Source organism: Fonsecaea erecta (assembly GCF_001651985.1).
Source record: "Fonsecaea erecta strain CBS 125763 chromosome Unknown Scaff13, whole genome shotgun sequence".
Lineage (NCBI taxonomy): Eukaryota > Fungi > Ascomycota > Eurotiomycetes > Chaetothyriales > Herpotrichiellaceae > Fonsecaea > Fonsecaea erecta.
Genome location: NW_017387256.1, coordinates 80,202 through 99,593, shown reverse-complemented (window position 1 = coordinate 99,593; position 19,392 = coordinate 80,202). Strand labels below are relative to the sequence as shown.

The following is a 19,392-nucleotide window of genomic DNA, read 5'->3' as shown; positions in this document are numbered from 1 at the left end:
AAAGGTAGCAAAAAGCAGCAAGGAGGAAGACATGAGGAGAGACGAAGCGACGGTTGGGCGGACGAGAGCGAGCCAGGGTACGGATTGGATGCTCTGCGAATCCCAAGCACTGGTACTCGGGCTTGTGGTATTGTCCCCTTCCTTCACCTGCCGTTTGGTCTGCTTCGTTTTTTGGGCAGCGATTGTCCCCCAGTGCCAGTAGTAGTGGCCGGAATCGCGGTGCGTGCAGCATGCAGGAAGTTTGCTTGCTCCCGCGCCACGAGACTGGCTGCCACCGACTCCGCCCAACGGTCACCTTTCATGCGACCACCTTTTAGGTCGCTTCAGCTTTTTGCTCTCTGCTTGCCTTTCCTGATTAGGCCGAATCTGCGTTTCTCTTCCAACGTGAAATGTGAGTATCCATTGCTCTCCTCTACCGAATCGAGACGGCGAGAGTGGCCCTGGTCCTTTGGTGGCTCCGGTTGGAGGTGTCTGAAGCGACCTGCAACCCTTCGGCCTTTGGCCTTCGACCTTCAACCCACGATCCTCGAAACCTCGACCATCGGGGCAAAATGCTCAGATGAGGGCCAGAGGTCAGAAGACAGAAGAGAGGGAGGGACCAGTGACCCAAGAGAAGGAGACGAGACCAAACCGCGTCCTTTCCCGACCCTGAGTTGGTCCCAGATGTACGCGACTGAAAAAACAAACAAAGAGGGCGGCATGGGTCTTTGCCTTCCGGGGGCGCTTCCAGGCCACTAGGCTTAACTGGATGCTCTCTAGGCTCGGTTCGCTTCCCCCCTTGTGGTTCTTGTAGCGATGGGCGGCGCTGGGGGGCATTGATTCTCGGCCGGCACGGGCCTTGACTCGTAGCTGGACATCACATCACGCTTGGAGGGCCTTGTGAGTCGCCCTCCTGACCTTCCTGGCCAGACTGCGACTAGGAGCCGATTCCATCCTCGCTATCCCTCGCCGCTTGGCAACACAGATAGATCCCTTTTGTCGATCTACCAACCTTCATCCATCCCCCCGAGTGGAAACCACCACAGTATTCTTTCACTTCCGCTCCTGCTGTTCTCCTGTCCATTGATCTCCTGGGTTGTCTGCGTCTCGCGATGTCTTGGGTCCTGACGGTCTGACAAAGGCCCTCAGACGTTGACCGCCCACAGTCCGGTGATCCTGAATCTCATGATTTGCTTCTACACTGCGTGCTCGAAACTGACCGCCCTCGTCCTTATCCCACGCTAGCTGGAAAGGTCTTACCGGAGACTCTGAATAGAACAGAATGTTTGCGGGTCCCAACCCCTGCATCTTTCGACGCACGTCGCACGCTGGACACTGGATGCAAAGAAGGTCGAAGCCCAACATAGACCCAAGATGGGCTGGATGCTCGAATGTCTTTCTCATCCACGTGACGCTCACAGGCATCCAAGATGCCGCGTCAAACCCATCACTGCCTGGTCCACGAGAGAAGACATGACCCCTTGGATTACCAATGCCACCTCATGCCTCAATGGGGCCTTCGGACACGAGCAACTGCTACCATTGATATAGGCTGTATGCGCCAATGCAGACAGAGGAATTGAGAAGAAAACAAGGCGAGCTCGCTGCCGAGTATACTCCTCAAGGATGCCTGGTCCCTTCGACTGGGAGCGTGGGATGTTCATGACCACTACATCCTTTCCTTCTGTGAGTCACATCAGCACTCATTCGACATTCCCAGCCACGCTGTCTTCTGTTTGTTGTTGGTCAGCCTTCTACCACGGCGGGGAGGCTGTATCTGGAGATTGCCTTTTTCGGTGAAGACCATTGTGTGCTGCAATGAGCATGGCGCAGTTTCGGTCTACCTCGTCCATTGCAGTATACATCTCCTCATGCTGTCAATGCGGACAAAGTTCAATCCCACTCACTGAAGGCGTGTTGGACTTCCCTCGCGCCCTGATGCGTTAGTCCTTCTTGGAAGCCAATGTTGGCTACTCGTCTTTCGTCAGACATGTGGACAGTGAGCTTGCTGCTCGGCCCTGCCCTCTTACTCTGTCAATCAGGTCCATTCAGAAACCGTGTAGCCATTGCAGACAGTCCGCCAACAGACACGCGCAAAGTGGTGCGATGGCTCAACATCAGGGATACTGCTTGACACAGACAATCACGCAGTAGCAGCGGTACCGGTAGGTTCCACTGAAAGCACATAATGTAATTGGATATATTTCGAGATCCCGCAATCGTTGCTGCACGCCGACATAGCAATCGACTTTCTGCATTCTATGTTCGACATCTACATAGAGACTTGCCGACCAATTTCATCCTCACAGACACTCCACGCCTACAATTTCAATGCAGCGATGATCGGACCGCCAATGCCTCCCTGCACAAGGGCAACTCTTTCGTATCCGTCCTTCTTGAAGCTTGGCAATACAACTCTCGAAATGCCGCCATTCCACTCTCCGATCTTCATCAGCTCTTTGACGACATTGCGATGAGGGATCTTCTTCGACTTGTTCGGGCCCGTGCGAGGCTTGACAGTTTGAAGCACGGGATCATACTTGACTATCAGCACGTCATACACCATATCCGCTTCTGGTGCGTCGGACGCAAGCCTTAGGTCGTTTCCAACCCGGTCAATGCCCAGGGCCCAGGTCATCCCATTTCGTAAACCCATTGCCCTCATGATGATCTGGTCGATATCCTCCTTGGTAGCACCGATACCATCGGAGACACCGTCGACAACGATCTGCGGTGTGAAGAGACTGTTTTTGCCCCATTTGGTCAAGTATTGACGTTGTCGCGAGTCCCATTGTGTCGAACCAAAGGTGTCCTCCCAGCCGCTGGATGGGTTCCAATATGTCACATCGTACGTGAGAAGCAGGAGGTTCGGGTTGTTTGTCGCATCTTGGATGCGTGGAACTGCTGGTGGGCATGACGCACAACCCTGAGACTGGAAGAGCTCCACGACCGAAAGGGGCATGATGTCCACGAAGCAGGCTTGGGTGTGGGTGTGGCCTTGATCGAGGGACATGATACACGCGAGGGGTGCCTTCTGCTTCTTGAAGAGGTTGAAGAAGGAAGACATGATCGAAGTGTTGGTTCTGGGTGATGGCTTTCAGAGGCAATGAGGAGATCTGCCGAAGGACTCAAAATGAAAGTATCACAAGGTTGATGGACGCGAGAAAGAGAGGTGCGTGAACTCGGTACTTTATACAAATATAGCCTTCACTAACTGCCGACCACAATTTGAATCACACCGTGCGATGGCATGTCTCCTGAAATCCAGTTCCAAATGTTCTCTTACACCCTTGCGCCACAGCTCCAGAAAGAGCCTTGGGGGCGATGCTATCCAGGCCAATTGCTGCTCGCATTCTCCTTGCTGAAAAGGATCACAGTCAGACCTCCTGAGCTGAAGTGTCGGTCCCTGCATGGACGAAATCTCGAACCAGGAGCCGAGACTCGCACTTTACAGCACTCTTCGCCTTGTCGTGGCCATGAATTAGATCCAGGCAAGCACTGTTGTACGCCTGAAGGCCCCCAAACAGGCAAGATCCACTGGAAGCACTAAACTTGGTCGGGTTGTATTCCTCGAGATGCGAGATGAGCCCTGTGAATATGCTTGATCGGAGCACGGCAGTCACACGAATTTGATGGGGCCGGTCCATGGGAACGCAGCTCTTCACAGCCTCGAAGTCCAATTTGCCAGCGTGGTTGAGGAAAATGTTTGCGATACTCTCGGCTCAGTAGGAAATCAGGGGTGATGGCAGGTTTGATCATCAAGATCGGCCCGGTTGTGCAACGATGGTCAAATTGCAGGTTATCATGACTGTCTCGTCCATCCATCAATTAGGACAAAACGAAATTTCAAAAAGAAAAGGACTGGAAATCGCGAACTTCTTCAGATATCATCGTAACCCCGGGCGTGACGCGTATCGTCCCCTCTTCTATCGATGTAGACTTTCCAACATCCACCTGGGCTCAGCTCAGGCTTCCCCTTTGTCGACAAACCCTTGATTTTCAGGAACGTGCCCGTACAATCGCCCTGCTCGTGGTCGCGGGTGCTTGGCCTTTTCCTCGGGACCGACCACCATCTCCAGGTGACCTGGATACGTCTCCCTCACGGTGACGACCTGCCGCCACGTTTTCGCCGCGGCGACACCTGCGCAGGTGTCCTGCAGCCTGGGTGACGGGCTCGAGTTCATTGCGAGCGTTATCAGCTCGGCGACCGTCGTCCAGGCGGCCACCAGCCCTTCCTTCTGGATGACGAGTTTATAAATGAGGAACAGCGAATGCGCGGCGGCAATGGCGAGGTGAATCAGAAGGACAATGATTCCGAATTGCACGGTCTTGGAGCCTTCCCAGCGATAACCGTACCCGTAGCGCTGAAACACCGGGTCAATGCGCGGCCAGTTGCGAACGTCGGCGACCGTGGCGTTCAAAATGGTATCTTCACCGCCTTGTGCGCTGCTGACAGGGAACCTGCCCACGAGACTGCCGTCCTCGGTCTGGTTAGTCAAGAACATGGGAGCAGAGTATGGGAACAGCCCGTTGCCAGCAATCCGGGCCAGGCCATCGGTAATGACACCCGCGAGGAGGGTTGATATCATCGTGGCACGACTCTGCCGGACTTCGGCATCTGTGAGATTTGCAGTGGCACCCGACTTCGCACTTCCGACAAATGGCGATCTGAAAGTGTTGAGCACTTCGTCGGTGACCTTCTCGTCCGGGAAGACCGCTTCTTGAAGCATGGCTACGATTGCTGGGATGTCTCCCGTCACAAAAGTAATGTTCTGATTAATCGCGTTGGCGAAATCCAGGCTGATGGTCATGTTCTTGATCGGTTGATTGACCGCGGCCTTTTCATGGGGCAGCGAGAGGCAACTGTTGGTCATTTCCCCTTTGACATTGAACCCAACCTGGTCGCTCGTCCGTGGTTCGTAGAAGACATCGACGGGGATCCACTGCGCATAGATGCTACAGGCATGGATCTCGGTTGCTTGCCTCAACTGCTGGCTCTTGTCGTCCACTTCTATGTATTCCCAGGGAACTCGGACCGCCGCACCAATGGCTGGATTCCCGGGTCCAGCTGGCATTTGAACCCAGTCAAATGTCGTGTCGTTGAGTGTGCTGTGGTATGGCAGGATGTATTCCGGGCTTGGAAGCTGCCTGTCGGGGGTGAAACTGGGAAAGTTGACATGAGTCCGAGCTTCGACCTCCGAGACATTGAAATAGTCGAACCCGTTGCACATGACTTCGACCTTGGGTGCGTACACGGGGCCGGGGAGGCTGATTTTAGGTTGTGCCATGACAAGAGCAAGACCCTCCCAGTTGTCCTGGGCAAACGTCCAATACGCCGTCAATGCTCCGCTGATAAAGGTGTTCATCGACATGCCAGATGCTCTGCCGTCGAAGTCGCTGGCGCAGCTCTGCGTTTCCAACACCCTCCGAGTATCTCCACGGGCGTCAGGAAAGCTGATGTTGGAACCGGCGCTGGAATTGGCAAACAGGAGATTGCCCGCCCAAGTGTAGGTGTCTCTGAAGCCTCCGGCCGGACAGGCGTCTTGAGTGGTGGTCGTTATCGCAGCGCCGACGCAGTCGATGCCTGAGTCAGGAGCGTTCTCACTGGCGCGCGTCACGTCTTCTGGCCACAGGACAGTACTCTGGTTGAAGATGTAGAACGGCAACATATCATTGTCGAAGGGTTTCTCGACGTTGAACCAGTTGAGAGAGGGGATGACTGCAATGGCAGAAGAAGGACCGGCCAACGTTGCCAGGATGGTGGCAAGCACAGAGAGCAGCCAGAAGCGCCAGTAGTGCGCCTTGCCCGTCCAGATCGAGGACCAGAAACCTTTTGTCCGCATATAGTCTCCTGAACCGATGGCGAAACTGTTGGCGAGCATCCCCAACGGCAGTCCATGCGTGCCCACCAAATGCGCCTGAGCAACATGCATGACAATCGTCCCCAATGAAGCAACAAGGATCAACTCGTGGAGCTTCGCCGCCAGCTGGAGAGCGTTCATTGCGCCGCCCTGGGTGATGCCAGGGAGGATCTGGACATTTGGATCCACCAAGTCCATCCAGTAGCGATCGCGGAAACTCAGCTGGACAACTGCTATCGTGACGGCACTGGCCGCCAAGTGAGGGAGCAGCTTGTGCGAGTTCGGCCAAAACCCTCTGCGAATGGCTTCTTTGGGCCTTTCGAGGGACTGACCGAATGTCTGGGCAGGGTTAGGAGGTGGGATATCGCCCAAGTCGATCTTCTCATACTCGATAAATCTCTCCTGCGGGCTCGACAGACTCTGAAGAGTATAAGACCTTTTCGCGGCTGGGACGATGGGATCGAGGGAATGCTGGGAATCGAGCGCAGCCGGATCAGGAACAACGTTGAAGAGTTTTCCATACAAAGAGCGAGAGGCACGGCGACCGGCACCAATGTGATTCATCGTGACAAGGAAATTAAAAAAAGAGTGACCTGGTAAATGATTGTGGTAAAGAATGGCTGCCAGCCGTGGATCGAAGCAGAAAAGCCTAGAGTATATGCCTCTGGCACCTCAACGAAAATATGCCTGGGATCTTGCCATAAGCGTACTGAGGCAGAAATTGTCGCAGAATGAAGTGGCTAGGGCATTTATCTCAACGTCAGTCAGCAAGATGCCGCTTGGGAAACCCGTCAGCCCAGCGAATGGCCCGTCCTATTGCGACATGATTGATATGCTGAAGACGCCACGAGAGGACCCGGTCCCAAAGGGGGGCCGATCAGCCTCAGCAGGCGAGAAGGATTCCCACATAGCTCTCTACAAGTACAGCAGTAATGTTAGTAAAGGGACGAAGAGCGTGTGGAAGCGCACAACTTTGACCCAGACGTGAAACTTAGCGAGCGCGCAGAGGAGGTCGCGGTAAGCACTAAGCCTGTTTACCAAAGCTGGCCCACGTTTCAACGACGGCCTTGTGCAGTACTCCGTACACGGTAGTAGCTGTCGCCTCCAGAGAGATTTGCGTTTGCCAAAAGGAGCATGACTCCTAGGTTCAGAGAGGGACAGGGTGATATACGAGATACAGTAGTAGACGAAAGGGCAAATCGTCAAGAGAATGTCAATTTCCGGATGGGGGGACTTTTGAGGTCAAGCGAACCGGATGCCCAAGTGTTGCCATGAAACTCTGCACGATCACCAACTAGATGATACTCCCGACATATTATTATGAAATGATCAAAAGAACCACGGGGGCCAAAACTGGCCCTCTCGACATAATCAGAAAATTCGAAAAGAATGTGTAAATTCTTCCGTTTGGTCAGGTGTCTCCTCAACGAATCAACATGCCTGGTTCGCCGGGTAGGGCTGGAAAATAAATGCAGGTGTTGCCAGCCTGACAACATAATATTCTCTTTGAAGCTGACCTGAAGCAGATGGGGGCCGATTCGACTGTGCGACGAAGAACGAACACGGATCCCAACGAGGCCTTTCGCGCCACAACCTCTGTGGCGCTTGGGGTCTGATTGCGGCCGAACTGTCCGGTGTGTTCGTACATACATATCGTCTCTGTTCGAGCCGAAGAAGGATCCAAGAATTCCCACATCGCGTTGGACCCATGTCTCCATTTCTGACCTGGCACCCAGGTCTGCTGGTGCATGTCCAGCTTCGAAACCCACGGCAGCTATCGCTCGTCGTCACATTGTGTGCCTCCTTTTCACTAGTGGAGCCCATACGCTACTCTTTCCTACAGGGCATGCCAGGATTGCGCGAGATCAGCTGGACATTCCGTGGCGGGCGGCCTGTCAACCTGTTAAATCTTCCGTCACGCGATTCCATAAAGACACTGTAATCGATTAGCATTTTTAGGCTGCGTCTTGGCTGTGCGGACAAAGAAAACCACCCAAAGACGTCGACCTGGGGATGTGTCAGGTGGAAGAACAACAAAGATAAGCCAAGTGCTCCTTTGGGTCAGACGCGAAAATCTGCTCCCACAGGTTCTTCAATATGGTGATCTCCAAGCACGCGCTGAGAGAGCCACAAGTCGGTTGAGCCACATCTGGCTTACAATGCCCTGACTAGCCGAGCCAAGGGATGGCAGTTTTCTGAAACCACAGTGGCTGCCAGTGCATTCACGAACACACAGTGGCGACGGGCACCAAGAGCAAGAGCTCGATTGTTTGCATTCTCACGGGGACGTCGGCCGCCACACCGGTCTTCAGCAAAGTTTTCTCAACGGCTGATTGTCAACCCTCCAGAGCAATGCCGACGACAGTGTACTCCATCTTGAGACAGCTTGCTTCTTCGATTCTCCACACGATACTAACATGAGAGATCTGCGCTACAACGTCAGAAATGCGGGGGTTCCATCCTATTCGATGTTGGCGATAAAAACATGCCATGCGACGGCTTGGGAGTATTGGCTTCGATTCTTGAGCGTCAATCCTCCTTGGCTTCAATCAGCGGCGTCGAAGCCATGATTGAATGGTCACCCAATGTCTGTGGTTGGCACAGACGTTATCGGATCAAACAGACCATTTCAGTCAGGTCCCGAGAAGAGCTGGATACGGTTCTCCTTGAAGACCTGCACAACGTGCGTCCTACCCTTGCAGCGCAGATGCCGATCGAGGCTGGGCGTCAATCGACGATCACAGTGTAAGCGACCTGATGGATGATCAACATGACCGCGGACGCGTGCTTGGGTCTTGCAAGGTTCTATTCCACCATTGATGGACAGGAGAAAGAGTCTCGAAAGATGTTGGAGGTCGACATCTCCGATCAGGACGCTGTATCTTCTGTCTCTTTTCAGATCTCCTTTGTCCTGCTCGGCCGTTCATGGACCTGTGGACCTCCAACATGTAAAATCATATGGCAGCAGGGTGGTTTTACTCACCCAACAGCTCGCCCGCTACTTTCTTACCGGCCGACCAGTCTCAAGCCTCCGCGGACCGGACTGCGCAATCCATCCCACATCCTCAGAGATCTTGATAAGCATCAATGGCTTATGTTTTTGGCAGACTTCCTCGGGTGGACCTGGGATGCATTCGACTTCTTCACTGTTTCTCTTATTCTCACTGAGATCGCAGAGGACTTTGGCGTAGAGAATCGCTAGTGTCTTCGATGCGCGGGTCTCGTTTCCTGAACGTTGAACCTTACTGATCATCAATAAGGTCTCACTGTCACGTTAATGCTTCGCAATGTTGGCGCGTTGATATCTGGAGCTATATCCGATCATTATGGCCGCAAATGGCCTATAATCATCAACTTGGCCTTCTTCGTTATCTTGGAGCTCGCTTCTAGATTGTGTACCACACTCCCTCAGTTTCTCGGCGTCCGGTCCTTGTATGGCATTGCTATAGGAGGTGAGATGGCTGTGCGGTCTTTCGGGAAATGCTCTCCAACTTGGACCAGGTCTTCTTGGACCTGCCGCAGCAACGGCTCTCGAGGAATTGCCTACGATGCTCGTGGACTCTTGTGGAGTGTGTTTGAGCAGGGTTATGCGAGAGGGTATCTGCTTGCATCCATCTTTTATCGTGCTGGAGTTCAACGCGGTCTTGTTTCCCGGCCGTTACTCATTCTTTCCAGCTGGTGCCCCCTACCTCCCATGGCTGGCGGTCGCTATTCTAGTTCGAAGCTAGCCCTCCAATCCTTATCATCGCTTTCCGCTAATCACTTCCAGAGACAAATATGTTCCAAGTCATGGCAACAGTGAGTAGCACAGCTCATTGCGGACAAACAAAGAGGCAAACATGTTTACGTCAAGTCTGTAGCTTTCAAAGCATGGGTTAGAGACTCCTGGGTGGCTATAAAGCAGAGCTGGGTCCTCTTTGTAAGCCTACGCGCCTCCCATTGGCGGCCAGTCCTAGAGGGAGTGTGCTGACAGATGGTTTCAAGGTCTATTTGGTTATTTTGATGACGGGTTTCAATTCATGCAGCCATGGAAGGTGACTCACTCCCCCTTAGCCCTGGAAAAGAATAGACTAATGCTTACGGGATAAATCAGTCAGGATTTCTATCCGACTTTCCTGAAGAACCAGGTCCTCATAGGACCGACTGACGTGACCATCATTAGCTGTGTCGGGCAACTAGGAGCTCTTCTCGGCGGCACTATGCTCGGCCATGTGAGCACGTTCTTCGGCAGGAGATTGACAATGATCGTGGCCTGCGTGTGCGGAGGAGGAGCCCTCGTACCGGCCTACATTATGCCACACGATATGAGTCTGGTAGCCTCAGCGTTCGCATTGCAATTCTTCGTAGGAGAGGCGTGGAACGTTATACCAATCCACTTGATGGAGGTTGTCCCGGAGACTCTTCGACCACAGCAGTTGGACTCACTTACCAACTGGGCAACCTGGCCTCGTCGGCATCTGCGACCATCCAAGCGGTGATTGGAGAGCGCTATCCACTGCCTCCACATAGTGGCGAAAAGCATTTCGACTATGGGAAGGTGATTGATTGGCATCTTCATGGGCGCAGTGTGGGCATACCAGATCCTCTTCTTGTTTGTGGGACCTGACATGAGCGAGGCTGAAAGGGCAGAATATGCAGAGGCCAATGAGCTGGAGAGGCTTCGACAAGGAGGGCGCAGCTTAAAGGAGAATGGAGTTGAAAGAGTCAAGTCCAGACAGGCGGGAAAAGCAATGAACGATGATGCTAATAAGAAGGCGTCCGCGGGAGAATATCTGGAGGTGGCATGAATTGGCCGCCGCCAGGTTGCAGGGCATCTTCAAGCAATCCTTTGTCCGAGATAGAAGCCGTACCAGACCATAGCAACCCATGACATCAGGTTCACCAGCGAAGATGTGCCATGCAGTATCTCGAATCTCTTATTGAGTCCTTGCATCTCTTTGCTATGCGGCGGCGGATCGTAGCTCCTTTTCCCATCCTTGGTCTCCTGGTGTTTCCTCTCACGCATGCATTTGGTCGTTGCAGGCCCGAGGTACGCCATGTTCATCAGTCCTGTGACAAGCATTGTCACCAGGGGTGTGAGGACGTGCAATCTGTTTTCCGGATGTAGGACGCCCGCTATACTAGCAGGGTTTGTTCCAATCGCCGTTCTCTCGGCGGGAAATGTCAGTGCGAGAGCAAGAGGCAAGGCGGTCTGCATCGTGAAGTATATGGGAAACGTCGCTTGCTGGAGGGTTGCAAATTGAGGTCGAGGAAGCGATTTGAATGCTACGATACCCCCAATAAAAGATTGGAAAGTTGTCGTGCCCAGGAGGACACCATAGCTTGAATGGACGTTATTAGTTCACCGGGTAAATCGATGATGTACACGTCTGAAGCTCACCTGATGATGTGGTAGGGTGCTGCTGAATAGAGAATCGATGTCTCTGGCATATCGAGTGACGATTTGAGTACCTGGGCAAATCTGAGGCAGGGTTTTCTGTTGAAGAGCTCTAATGAACGGAGAGAGATGTTTTTTGACAGCGAGGCCTTGATGGTGTCATCGGACGCGGACGTACTCGAAAATCCACGTGAAGACGCGAGACGTTCGTGACGCCGCCTGCTCCCCGCTTGAGACGATTCCACCATCACTCACCATCGCAAGCACCACCAACGATATACACGTTTCTGTATTTGTCTTTACAAAGTTGCCTTTACAACATCCGTGCGATTGTTCACCCTGCCCGGCTGCTCTCACATCAGATACCCACAGCCTTGACTCAACTCCCCGCATCGATCATCCAATGGAACTTCCGTCTGCGCCAACGATAACCTAGACAGAATGGAAAAAGAGGTGACAATATACATCATTGACCTAGCCCGGTCGATGGGCAAGAAACACAACGGTCGAGACGAGAGCGACCTCGAATGGGCACTACAATGGGTTTATGACAAGATCACCAACGTGGTCTTCACTGGTCGGAAGACGCTTCAGGTTGGGGTTGTTGGACTTGGGACTGCTGAGACCGACAACGAAATGCAAGGGGATCCCAGTTACAGACACATCAGCGTGCTACAGCCGGTTTCTCAGATCCTGATGGCCGAGTTGCAGAACTTGCCCAAAGTTCTCAAACCAAGCAATACAGACGATCGTGATGTTCTCTCCGCCGTTATTATTGCTGTCGATATGATGATGAGACATTGCAAACATCTGAAGTACAAGAAGAAGATTGTCGTGGTCACGAATGCGACAGGAAGCCCGATTGACGACGATGACATCGAAAGCACAGCGGAACAATTCAAGAGCAATAATATCGAACTGGCAGTGTTGGGTGTGGATTTTGATGATCCAGAGTATGGATTCAAGGAGGAAGACAAACCAGAACTCAAGAGGGAGAATGAAAAGATTCTACGGAAACTGGCTGATCTTAGTGGAGGTGTTCTGGGAACGATGCAAGAAGCTGTCGACGAGCTTTCTCGACCGCAAATCAGGCCAGTCCGACCAACGCCCACTTATAAAGGCCAACTGAAACTTGGCGATCCGACGCAGTATGACACGGCCTTGTCCATTGATGTCGAACGATATTTCAAGACGTCGATCAGGAGACCCCCCACGGCGAGTGCATACGTCGTCAAACCCAACGGGCCCGAGCAAGATGACACGGAGAATTTCGCCAGCGTTCACAACCTGTACAAGTACAAAGTCAAGGGCGAAGAGTACGAAGGCGGATCCAAAATTCTGGATCGCGAAGAACTCGCGAGGGGTTACGAATACGGGCGAACAGCAGTTCCCATCTCAGAGTCGGAGCAAAATGTCACCAAGCTGGAGACAGATATGTCATATGATATTCTCGGTTTCATTCCTGTGGAAAACGTGGAGCGATACATGTTGATGGACAACACGAACATGATCGTTTCCCAAAAAGGCAATGACAAAGCCGCACTCGCCCTCTCTTCCTTGATTCACTCCCTTTACGAACTCGGATCTGTAGCCATCGGCCGCCTTGTCAAGAAAGACATGGCAGAACCGATTCTCACGCTCTTGTCTCCGCTCGTCGAAGCAGACTTCGAGTGCCTCATCGAAAATATCCTCCCTTTTGCAGAGGATATCCGATCCTACCGCTTCCCACCCTTGGATAAAGTCCTCACTGTCTCTGGAGAGGCATTGAGCGAACACCGCAACCTTCCGTCAGAAGGACTGTTGCAAAGCATGAGTGATTTTGTCGACAGCATGAGTCTACTTCGAGATGATGACGAGGAAATGGTGGTCATCGATGACACATTCTCTCCTCTCCTACACACGATCGAAGGCGCTATCAAATACCGGGCTGTGCACAGTTCCCATCCCCAGAAGAAGGACCAGCTCCCGAAGAGACCTGAAGCATTCGATGCACTTCAAAAGCCACCTCCGGAGCTGCAGGAACGGAGTAGAGGAGTACTTCAACGCTTGATTGAGGCAGCAGACGTGAAGAAAGTGCCCAGCAAAGTAAAAGGAAGAAGACGATATCGCGACAGAGAGGTAGAAAAGCCTTTGTCGGGTCTCAATGTAGATGACCTGTTTCGCAAGGCACGACCTTCCACCGAGCCCGGCAAGGTCCATATTTCGTCGGACAACGCGATCCCTGAGTTCAAACAACTATTGGATTCGACAGACAACATGGACATAATAAAAGAGGCAGTGAGACAGATGCAAAAGATTCTAGAGGACTTGGTGAGAAAAGACTTTGGCGGCCAGAATTATCCCCGCGTGGTGGCGGCTTTGGGCGAGATGAGGCAGGAGATAGTTGGACTCGAAGAGCCGACGATGTACAACACCGTGTTGCGCGAGCTCAAAGAAAAGATCTTTACCGACCAGCTGGGTGGGAATAGACGCGAGCTATGGTGGTCGATTCGAAAGAGCAAGCTCGGATTGATTAGCGAGGTCGAGGACGAGCGGTCAACTGTTGATGCCATGGAGGCAGAAGAGTTTCTGAACATAGTCCCCAAGCTACAAGGATGAGTCAACGTACTCCAGAATAAAGGAAACGAGGACGGTTTCCAAGAGCGTTGTGTTTGTACCAGATACCACGAAGGATGCTTGCTAATACGACGAATACATGTCTCGAAGGAGGATGTTGATAATGGTCATGATATCTTCCCAATCCTTCGCTTCGCGATCTGAATCTTTCCATGTACGCGATCAACGTCCTCGTCTACCATCCTCAGCATCTCATTCTGTACCTCCAACTCCTGGTTGATGGCAATTCCTAACTCCTTTTGCCGCTGCACAATTTTCCGTAACTCTTCCACATCAAGGTCTTGGTCAGCCATCTTTTGTTTTTGGAGCTGGAGGACGCCTTGGTTGTCAAGCTCCCGCGTTTCAGCGGTTTCTTTGCCGAGGACTCTGCCGCCGCCGACCTTGGGCTTGTTGTTCCCGTTCCCCATGAGATGTTGGGTTTCCTGCATAGAGGCGACTGCATTGTCAAGTTTAGTTTTCGTGGCCATAGCATTCAGCAGGTTCTCGAGGCCATCTCTATCCTTCTTGGCTGACGCGAGCAAGTCTTTTCTTCTGCGGACTTCGCCCTCTCCAAGCTTCTGCCCGCCCCATCCTCCCTCTGTAGCGTTTTGTATATTGGCCAGGCCTTCCTCTAATGCAGCGATCAAAGATCCTGCCTTGACGAGATGGCTCTTGGCAGCCGCGCTTGCTTCGTGTTGCTTTTGGGGTGTGGATGCTTGGTCACGGTTCGTCAAGTTCAGTCGTGCGTCTTGTAGCTGAGTCTTCAGATCACGATGGACATCGAGCCAGATAACCGGGTCTGTGATCGGAGCGCCTCCACCGCCAGGCCCCGATATGACGGAGTGTATTGCGCCTGCGTTGCTTGATGTCTGGTTCGCGAACGAGGAGGGTAGGTTGAGGAAGGCTCTCCAGACGCTGGTCGAGCGCCACCTCGAGTCGTCAATCTCGTTGATGGTCTTGAGATATGTCTCCAGCCCCAGCCGCCGTTCTTCCGTCAGTTGTGGATTGGAGACAGTTCGCTGAAACCATGACTTCGCAGGCAACGTGCAGGGTGGCGGTGAACCGACCTGGTCCGTCAAGCCATTGTGCAGAACGAGGAAGTCCGAGTAGCGCTTTTGCACCGTGAAGGATCGCAAGGGTAGGCGCAGCGTGACGTTGTAGATGGTATAGGGTTTCGAGCCGCCAGATATCGTGGTATTAGGGATGGAGATTTCGACTCGTGGAGCCATGGTGCAAACGGATGCTCATGTAGTGGTTCGAGTCTTGTTTATTGATGCTGGCATTATGCGAAGTGAAGGCGCATGCGGAATGACGTCGCCTCGTTCCACCACCAAACGGCTGAGGAAGGACATTCAGGATCTAGGGACAAGCGATCACCACATCACGAATCACCCTGTGAGGGAGTCACCTTGCCTGGGGGGACCATGCTATCGCCGGCGTGAAAACGACAAACAGACATTTCTTCTTGTCTCCGTCATGCTGACTCCTTCTCGTCAGACTCTCTGCCGCCATGGCAGCACGGTCGAAGCCCCCTCTTCCTCCTAGAACCCCCTCGGCCGCTTCCAATCGACATGTCAGTTATCTTTCGCCCTCGATCAGTCGAGATCCCAATTCATCTGTCTATCTCGATGGGCTACATGACCCACGAGTATCGTCGACACAATCGCTTCAACCTATCAGACCGGTTGGCGACAACCGCCGCACGTTGCTTGTTGTCTATATCCATGGCTTTCTCGGCACCGAGACCAGCTTCAAGAGCTTTCCCGCCCATGTACACAGCCTCTTGACCCCAGCTGTGGCAGCAACGCATGTTGTCTATACAAAAATCTATCCTCGGTATCAGTCGCGTAGGAATATTTCCTTCGCCCGAGATGATTTTAGCAATTGGTTAACCCCTCGCGAATCGGCCACTACGGATGTGATATTGGTTGGCCACAGCTTGGGAGGTATCCTTGCTGCCGAAGTGGTCTTGATACCCTCCCATTTCCCTCCAGGGAACAACAACCTCTCCCAACATCGTATTCTTGGACTCATGGCCTTTGATACGCCATTTCTGGGCATGCATCCCGGGGTCGTGGGTACCGGCATTGCCAGCTTGTTTAGAAGTGCTCCTCAACTCCCAGAGCCTCAATCACTGCACTCAAGGCCTTTTTCAGATGCATCAGCAACGCTTCAAGATCCGACATATAACCCAGCGTATTCCAACGATGTTTATCTGGCTAACAGGAAAGGCAAATTACAAAGAGCCTGGTACTTTTGGAACAAGCACTGCGGAGAATTGGCAAAAGCAGCCGGAGACTATGTTTCTTCTCACCTTGAATTTGGTGGCTGCCTTGCAGACTATCCGGGCTTGAAGAGGCGCTACAGTGCGGTTCGCGCTTTGGAGGACGTCGACGAGACCTTGGCACCAAAAACGCCGGAAGGAAAGATGATGAGACGCGTGAGGTTCGTGAATTACTATTCGGCAAGCACTGGGCCTATCAGGGAGAGATCGCCTTCTCCAAACAAAGGGCAAACGCTTCTGGAACCGCCTACGGCAGAACTTCAGGATATGTCGACACGCCGATTATCTGGAGAAAGCCTTCATCCATCGACACACTCGAGTCCGCGACTGTCTCTCGAAGAACATCGTGATGGCGAGGTCATAGCAAAAGAAATGGCTGAGCTCAAAATCGACCCAGATCCCCCAGATTTAATTCCTGCCTCAAGCACAAGCGAGCATGATTCGATTTCGGGTCCAACCAGCGACAGTTGGGCTTCAGCAGAAGCCCTCTCTGCTGAGTTAGGGTTACCGCCACTTCCAGCATTGCCTGAACGACCGGCGCGATTCGACGCCAGTCAATATCCCGACGAAGATACCCTCAAACTGGTTCAAAAAGAACATAAGCGGCAAATGCAGATATATGAAAGGGCAGTGAGAGACTGGAAGAAATCCGTCAAAGATCGCGAAAAGCTACTCCGGAAACGCCAGCGTAAGCAGCAGGAACAGGCAAAGACCACCAAGGAGCAAGAAATCCGGCAGCAAAAAGAACGACTACCAACATCGTCCAAAATGAAGCCAGAAGATCATGAGAGGCAACTGCAGCCAGAAGCAAAAGATTCTGGCGCTACATCGCCAAATGAAAAAGTCCAGAAAGTCCGCAAGTTTTGTGCTCTCCCGCCGAAAGATCCAAATACAGGCGAGCCAGACCCAACATGGATTAGGGTGTATATGGAGGGAATTGATGAGGTGACCGCGCACACTTCAATGTTCAACGAGTCAGAAACCTATGTAAAACTCGTGAGAGACGTCGTCGAGAGGATCGAGACATGGGTTGCTGAAGATGCGTCTATACGGACAGTCCTGGCGGAGCTGGATCAATGAGTCTCATTCGAAAAGCACATACGATGATTAATGAGCATATGAGATATTCAATTAGTGAAGGACACGATTTCGCGCGTTATTTGATGTTTTTGCACTAATAGCCACCCGTTTCCTATCGATAAGTTCCCTGTCTCCAAATTGCACGAGACCCCCCACCGTGATTTCGAACAGCCCACTTTTCGTCTCATGACTCAATTCCAACTCTTTTTGTGTCCTCTAAATTTCTCGCGCAATCATCGTTTTCTTCTCGTCTCTGCAGTCATCAGATCAAGATGGAGAATAAAGAAGCCTCATTACCGACGCATGCTAAAGACAACCCCAACGTGTCAGCCGACGGCGCACCCTCGAAGAATGCACTGAAGAAAGCACAGAAGGAGGCAGAAAAAGCCGCAAAGAAAGCCGCGGCAAAGGCAAAAGAGGCGGAACAGAAAGCTGCCCAACAGACGCAGGCGTCTGAGGACACCGCAAAGGACAAATATGGCCCATTACCACAAGACGACCCCGAGATCACCCATCTCAAGAGGCTTGGAGAGGAGCATGTCGACAAAGAAGTTACGGTGATTGTCAGAATCCACAACTCCAGAAGCCAGAGTGCGAAATTGGCATTCCTCATGTTGCGTCAGCAAGGAAAAACTATCCAAGCTGTTGTTGCCGCGGCAGGAGAAGCTGTATCAAGGCAAATGGTGAAATGGGCTGTGGGCGTCAATGTCAACTCTTTCGTCCGCGTCTCAGGAATCGTGAAGAAGCCCGATCCTCCCGTGGCCTCGGCCTCAATCAGCAACCTCGAATTGCACGTCACCAGGATCTACCTGATCGCTTCCGCCGCCGAGCAGATCCCCATGCAAGTAAAGGATGCGGAGCGACCACCGCCACCATCAATAACAGGAGAAGAAGAAGGAGGACCAGCAGTTGATGCCGAGGGAGCCCCTATCGTCACGTTAAAAACCCGTCTCGACAATCGTGTGATCGATCTGCAGACGGAGTGCAACCAAGCCATCTTCACCATCTCCTCTGGCGTCGAAGGCTTATTTGAAGAATTCATGCGCAAATCCGGTTCTCGCAAGTTCAACACACCCAAGCTTCTTGGTGCTGCAACAGAGGGTGGTTCTGGAGTCTTCGAAGTGAACAACTATTTTGGCAAGAGTGGGTTTCTTGCGCAGTCTCCACAGCTGCACAAGCAGATGCTTATTGCTGGGGATTGCGAGAGTGTCTTTGAGATTGGCCCGGTGTTTCGCGCGGAGAACAGCAATACTCATCGACATATGACGGAGGTATGGCTTTCCGTTCACACTTTTAAAGTAAATGCTGACTGCGCTTCAGTTCACCGGACTCGATTTTGAGATGGTCTTCAATCACCACTACCACGAAGTGCTGGAATTTGCCGAGAACCTCATCGTCTTCATTGTCCACGAGCTACAAACTCGCTACAAGGACGAAATCGCCGTCGTGCAAAAGTCTTTTCCCCGTGCAGGAGATTTCCGAATCAAAGACGGCAAAGCTTTACGACTGAAGTATTTCGACGGAATTAAGATCTTGAAAGAAGCGGGCGTGGACACCACCGAACAGGATAACTACGTTACAGATCTGACAACGGCCCAGGAGAAGAGACTGGGACAGTTGATCAGAGAAAAATACGACACAGATTTCTACGTGCTGGACGAGTTCCCGATGGTGGTCAGGCCCTTCTACACGAAACCACACCCGACGGACCCGAAACTGTCCAATTCCTACGACTTCTTCATGCGGGGTGAGGAGATCATGTCCGGTGCGCAACGAATCAACGATGCCACAGAGCTAGAAGCATCGATGAGGAGCAAAGGGGTAGACCCGAACGCAGAGGGGTTCCAAGACTATGTCAATGCCTTCAGGCAGGGGTGTCGGCCTCACGCTGGTGGCGGGCTGGGTCTGAACCGTATCGTCATGTTCTTCCTGGGGTTGGACAACGTGAGACAAGCGACACCCTTCCCTAGAGATCCGCAGAGGTTGAGACCTTAGACTTTTCTTTTTTTCTGCGCGAGACTTGCATGGATGGTCGGTGGATCTTCGGAGTGCGAGGGGACCGGGTGGTGAAAGTCCGAGGCTCATTTTGCTTCCAGAAGCTGTGTTAGGCTGGAGAAAGTTGAAGAGAAAAAACAGAGACAGAACAGCCGCGTGGCGCGGAATGACAAAATGTAGACCAGAGTCTTTGGACGGGAGAGGAGTTGTGCCGAGTAGCC

The 19,392-nt window shown here is 52.5% G+C and overlaps 7 protein-coding genes across 7 annotated transcripts; 3 read left to right on the top strand and 4 right to left on the bottom strand.

Annotated features, from left to right (window-relative positions):
* Positions 1–2,299: 2,299 nt before the first annotated feature.
* On the bottom strand, positions 2,300–3,046 carry AYL99_10965 (hypothetical protein; the record flags this gene model as incomplete). Its single annotated transcript, XM_018842471.1, has 1 exon — positions 2,300–3,046. One exon carries the CDS (start codon positions 3,044–3,046, stop codon positions 2,300–2,302), a length of 747 nt encoding a protein of 248 aa, XP_018687884.1.
* An 898-nt stretch (positions 3,047–3,944) lies between these two features.
* Positions 3,945–6,404, bottom strand: AYL99_10964 (hypothetical protein; the record flags this gene model as incomplete). The annotated part of the gene is made up of 1 exon (XM_018842470.1): positions 3,945–6,404. The coding sequence occupies one exon, from the start codon at positions 6,402–6,404 to the stop codon at positions 3,945–3,947; it is 2,460 nt and encodes an 819-aa protein (XP_018687883.1).
* A 4,252-nt stretch (positions 6,405–10,656) lies between these two features.
* On the bottom strand, positions 10,657–11,270 carry AYL99_10963 (hypothetical protein; the record flags this gene model as incomplete). The annotated part of the gene is made up of 2 exons (XM_018842469.1): positions 10,657–11,161; positions 11,221–11,270. The coding sequence occupies 2 exons, from the start codon at positions 11,268–11,270 to the stop codon at positions 10,657–10,659; spliced, it is 555 nt and encodes a 184-aa protein (XP_018687882.1).
* Positions 11,271–11,658: 388 nt separating this feature from the next.
* On the top strand, positions 11,659–13,815 carry AYL99_10962 (hypothetical protein; the record flags this gene model as incomplete). Its single annotated transcript, XM_018842468.1, has 1 exon — positions 11,659–13,815. The coding sequence occupies one exon, from the start codon at positions 11,659–11,661 to the stop codon at positions 13,813–13,815; it is 2,157 nt and encodes a 718-aa protein (XP_018687881.1).
* Positions 13,816–13,940: 125 nt separating this feature from the next.
* Positions 13,941–15,041, bottom strand: AYL99_10961 (hypothetical protein; the record flags this gene model as incomplete). The annotated part of the gene is made up of 1 exon (XM_018842467.1): positions 13,941–15,041. The coding sequence occupies one exon, from the start codon at positions 15,039–15,041 to the stop codon at positions 13,941–13,943; it is 1,101 nt and encodes a 366-aa protein (XP_018687880.1).
* A 281-nt stretch (positions 15,042–15,322) lies between these two features.
* On the top strand, positions 15,323–17,176 carry AYL99_10960 (hypothetical protein; the record flags this gene model as incomplete). Its single annotated transcript, XM_018842466.1, has 1 exon — positions 15,323–17,176. One exon carries the CDS (start codon positions 15,323–15,325, stop codon positions 17,174–17,176), a length of 1,854 nt encoding a protein of 617 aa, XP_018687879.1.
* Positions 17,177–17,448: 272 nt separating this feature from the next.
* Positions 17,449–19,171, top strand: AYL99_10959 (aspartate-tRNA(Asn) ligase; the record flags this gene model as incomplete). Its single annotated transcript, XM_018842465.1, has 2 exons — positions 17,449–18,447; positions 18,497–19,171. 2 exons carry the CDS (start codon positions 17,449–17,451, stop codon positions 19,169–19,171), a joined length of 1,674 nt encoding a protein of 557 aa, XP_018687878.1.
* Positions 19,172–19,392: the final 221 nt, after the last annotated feature.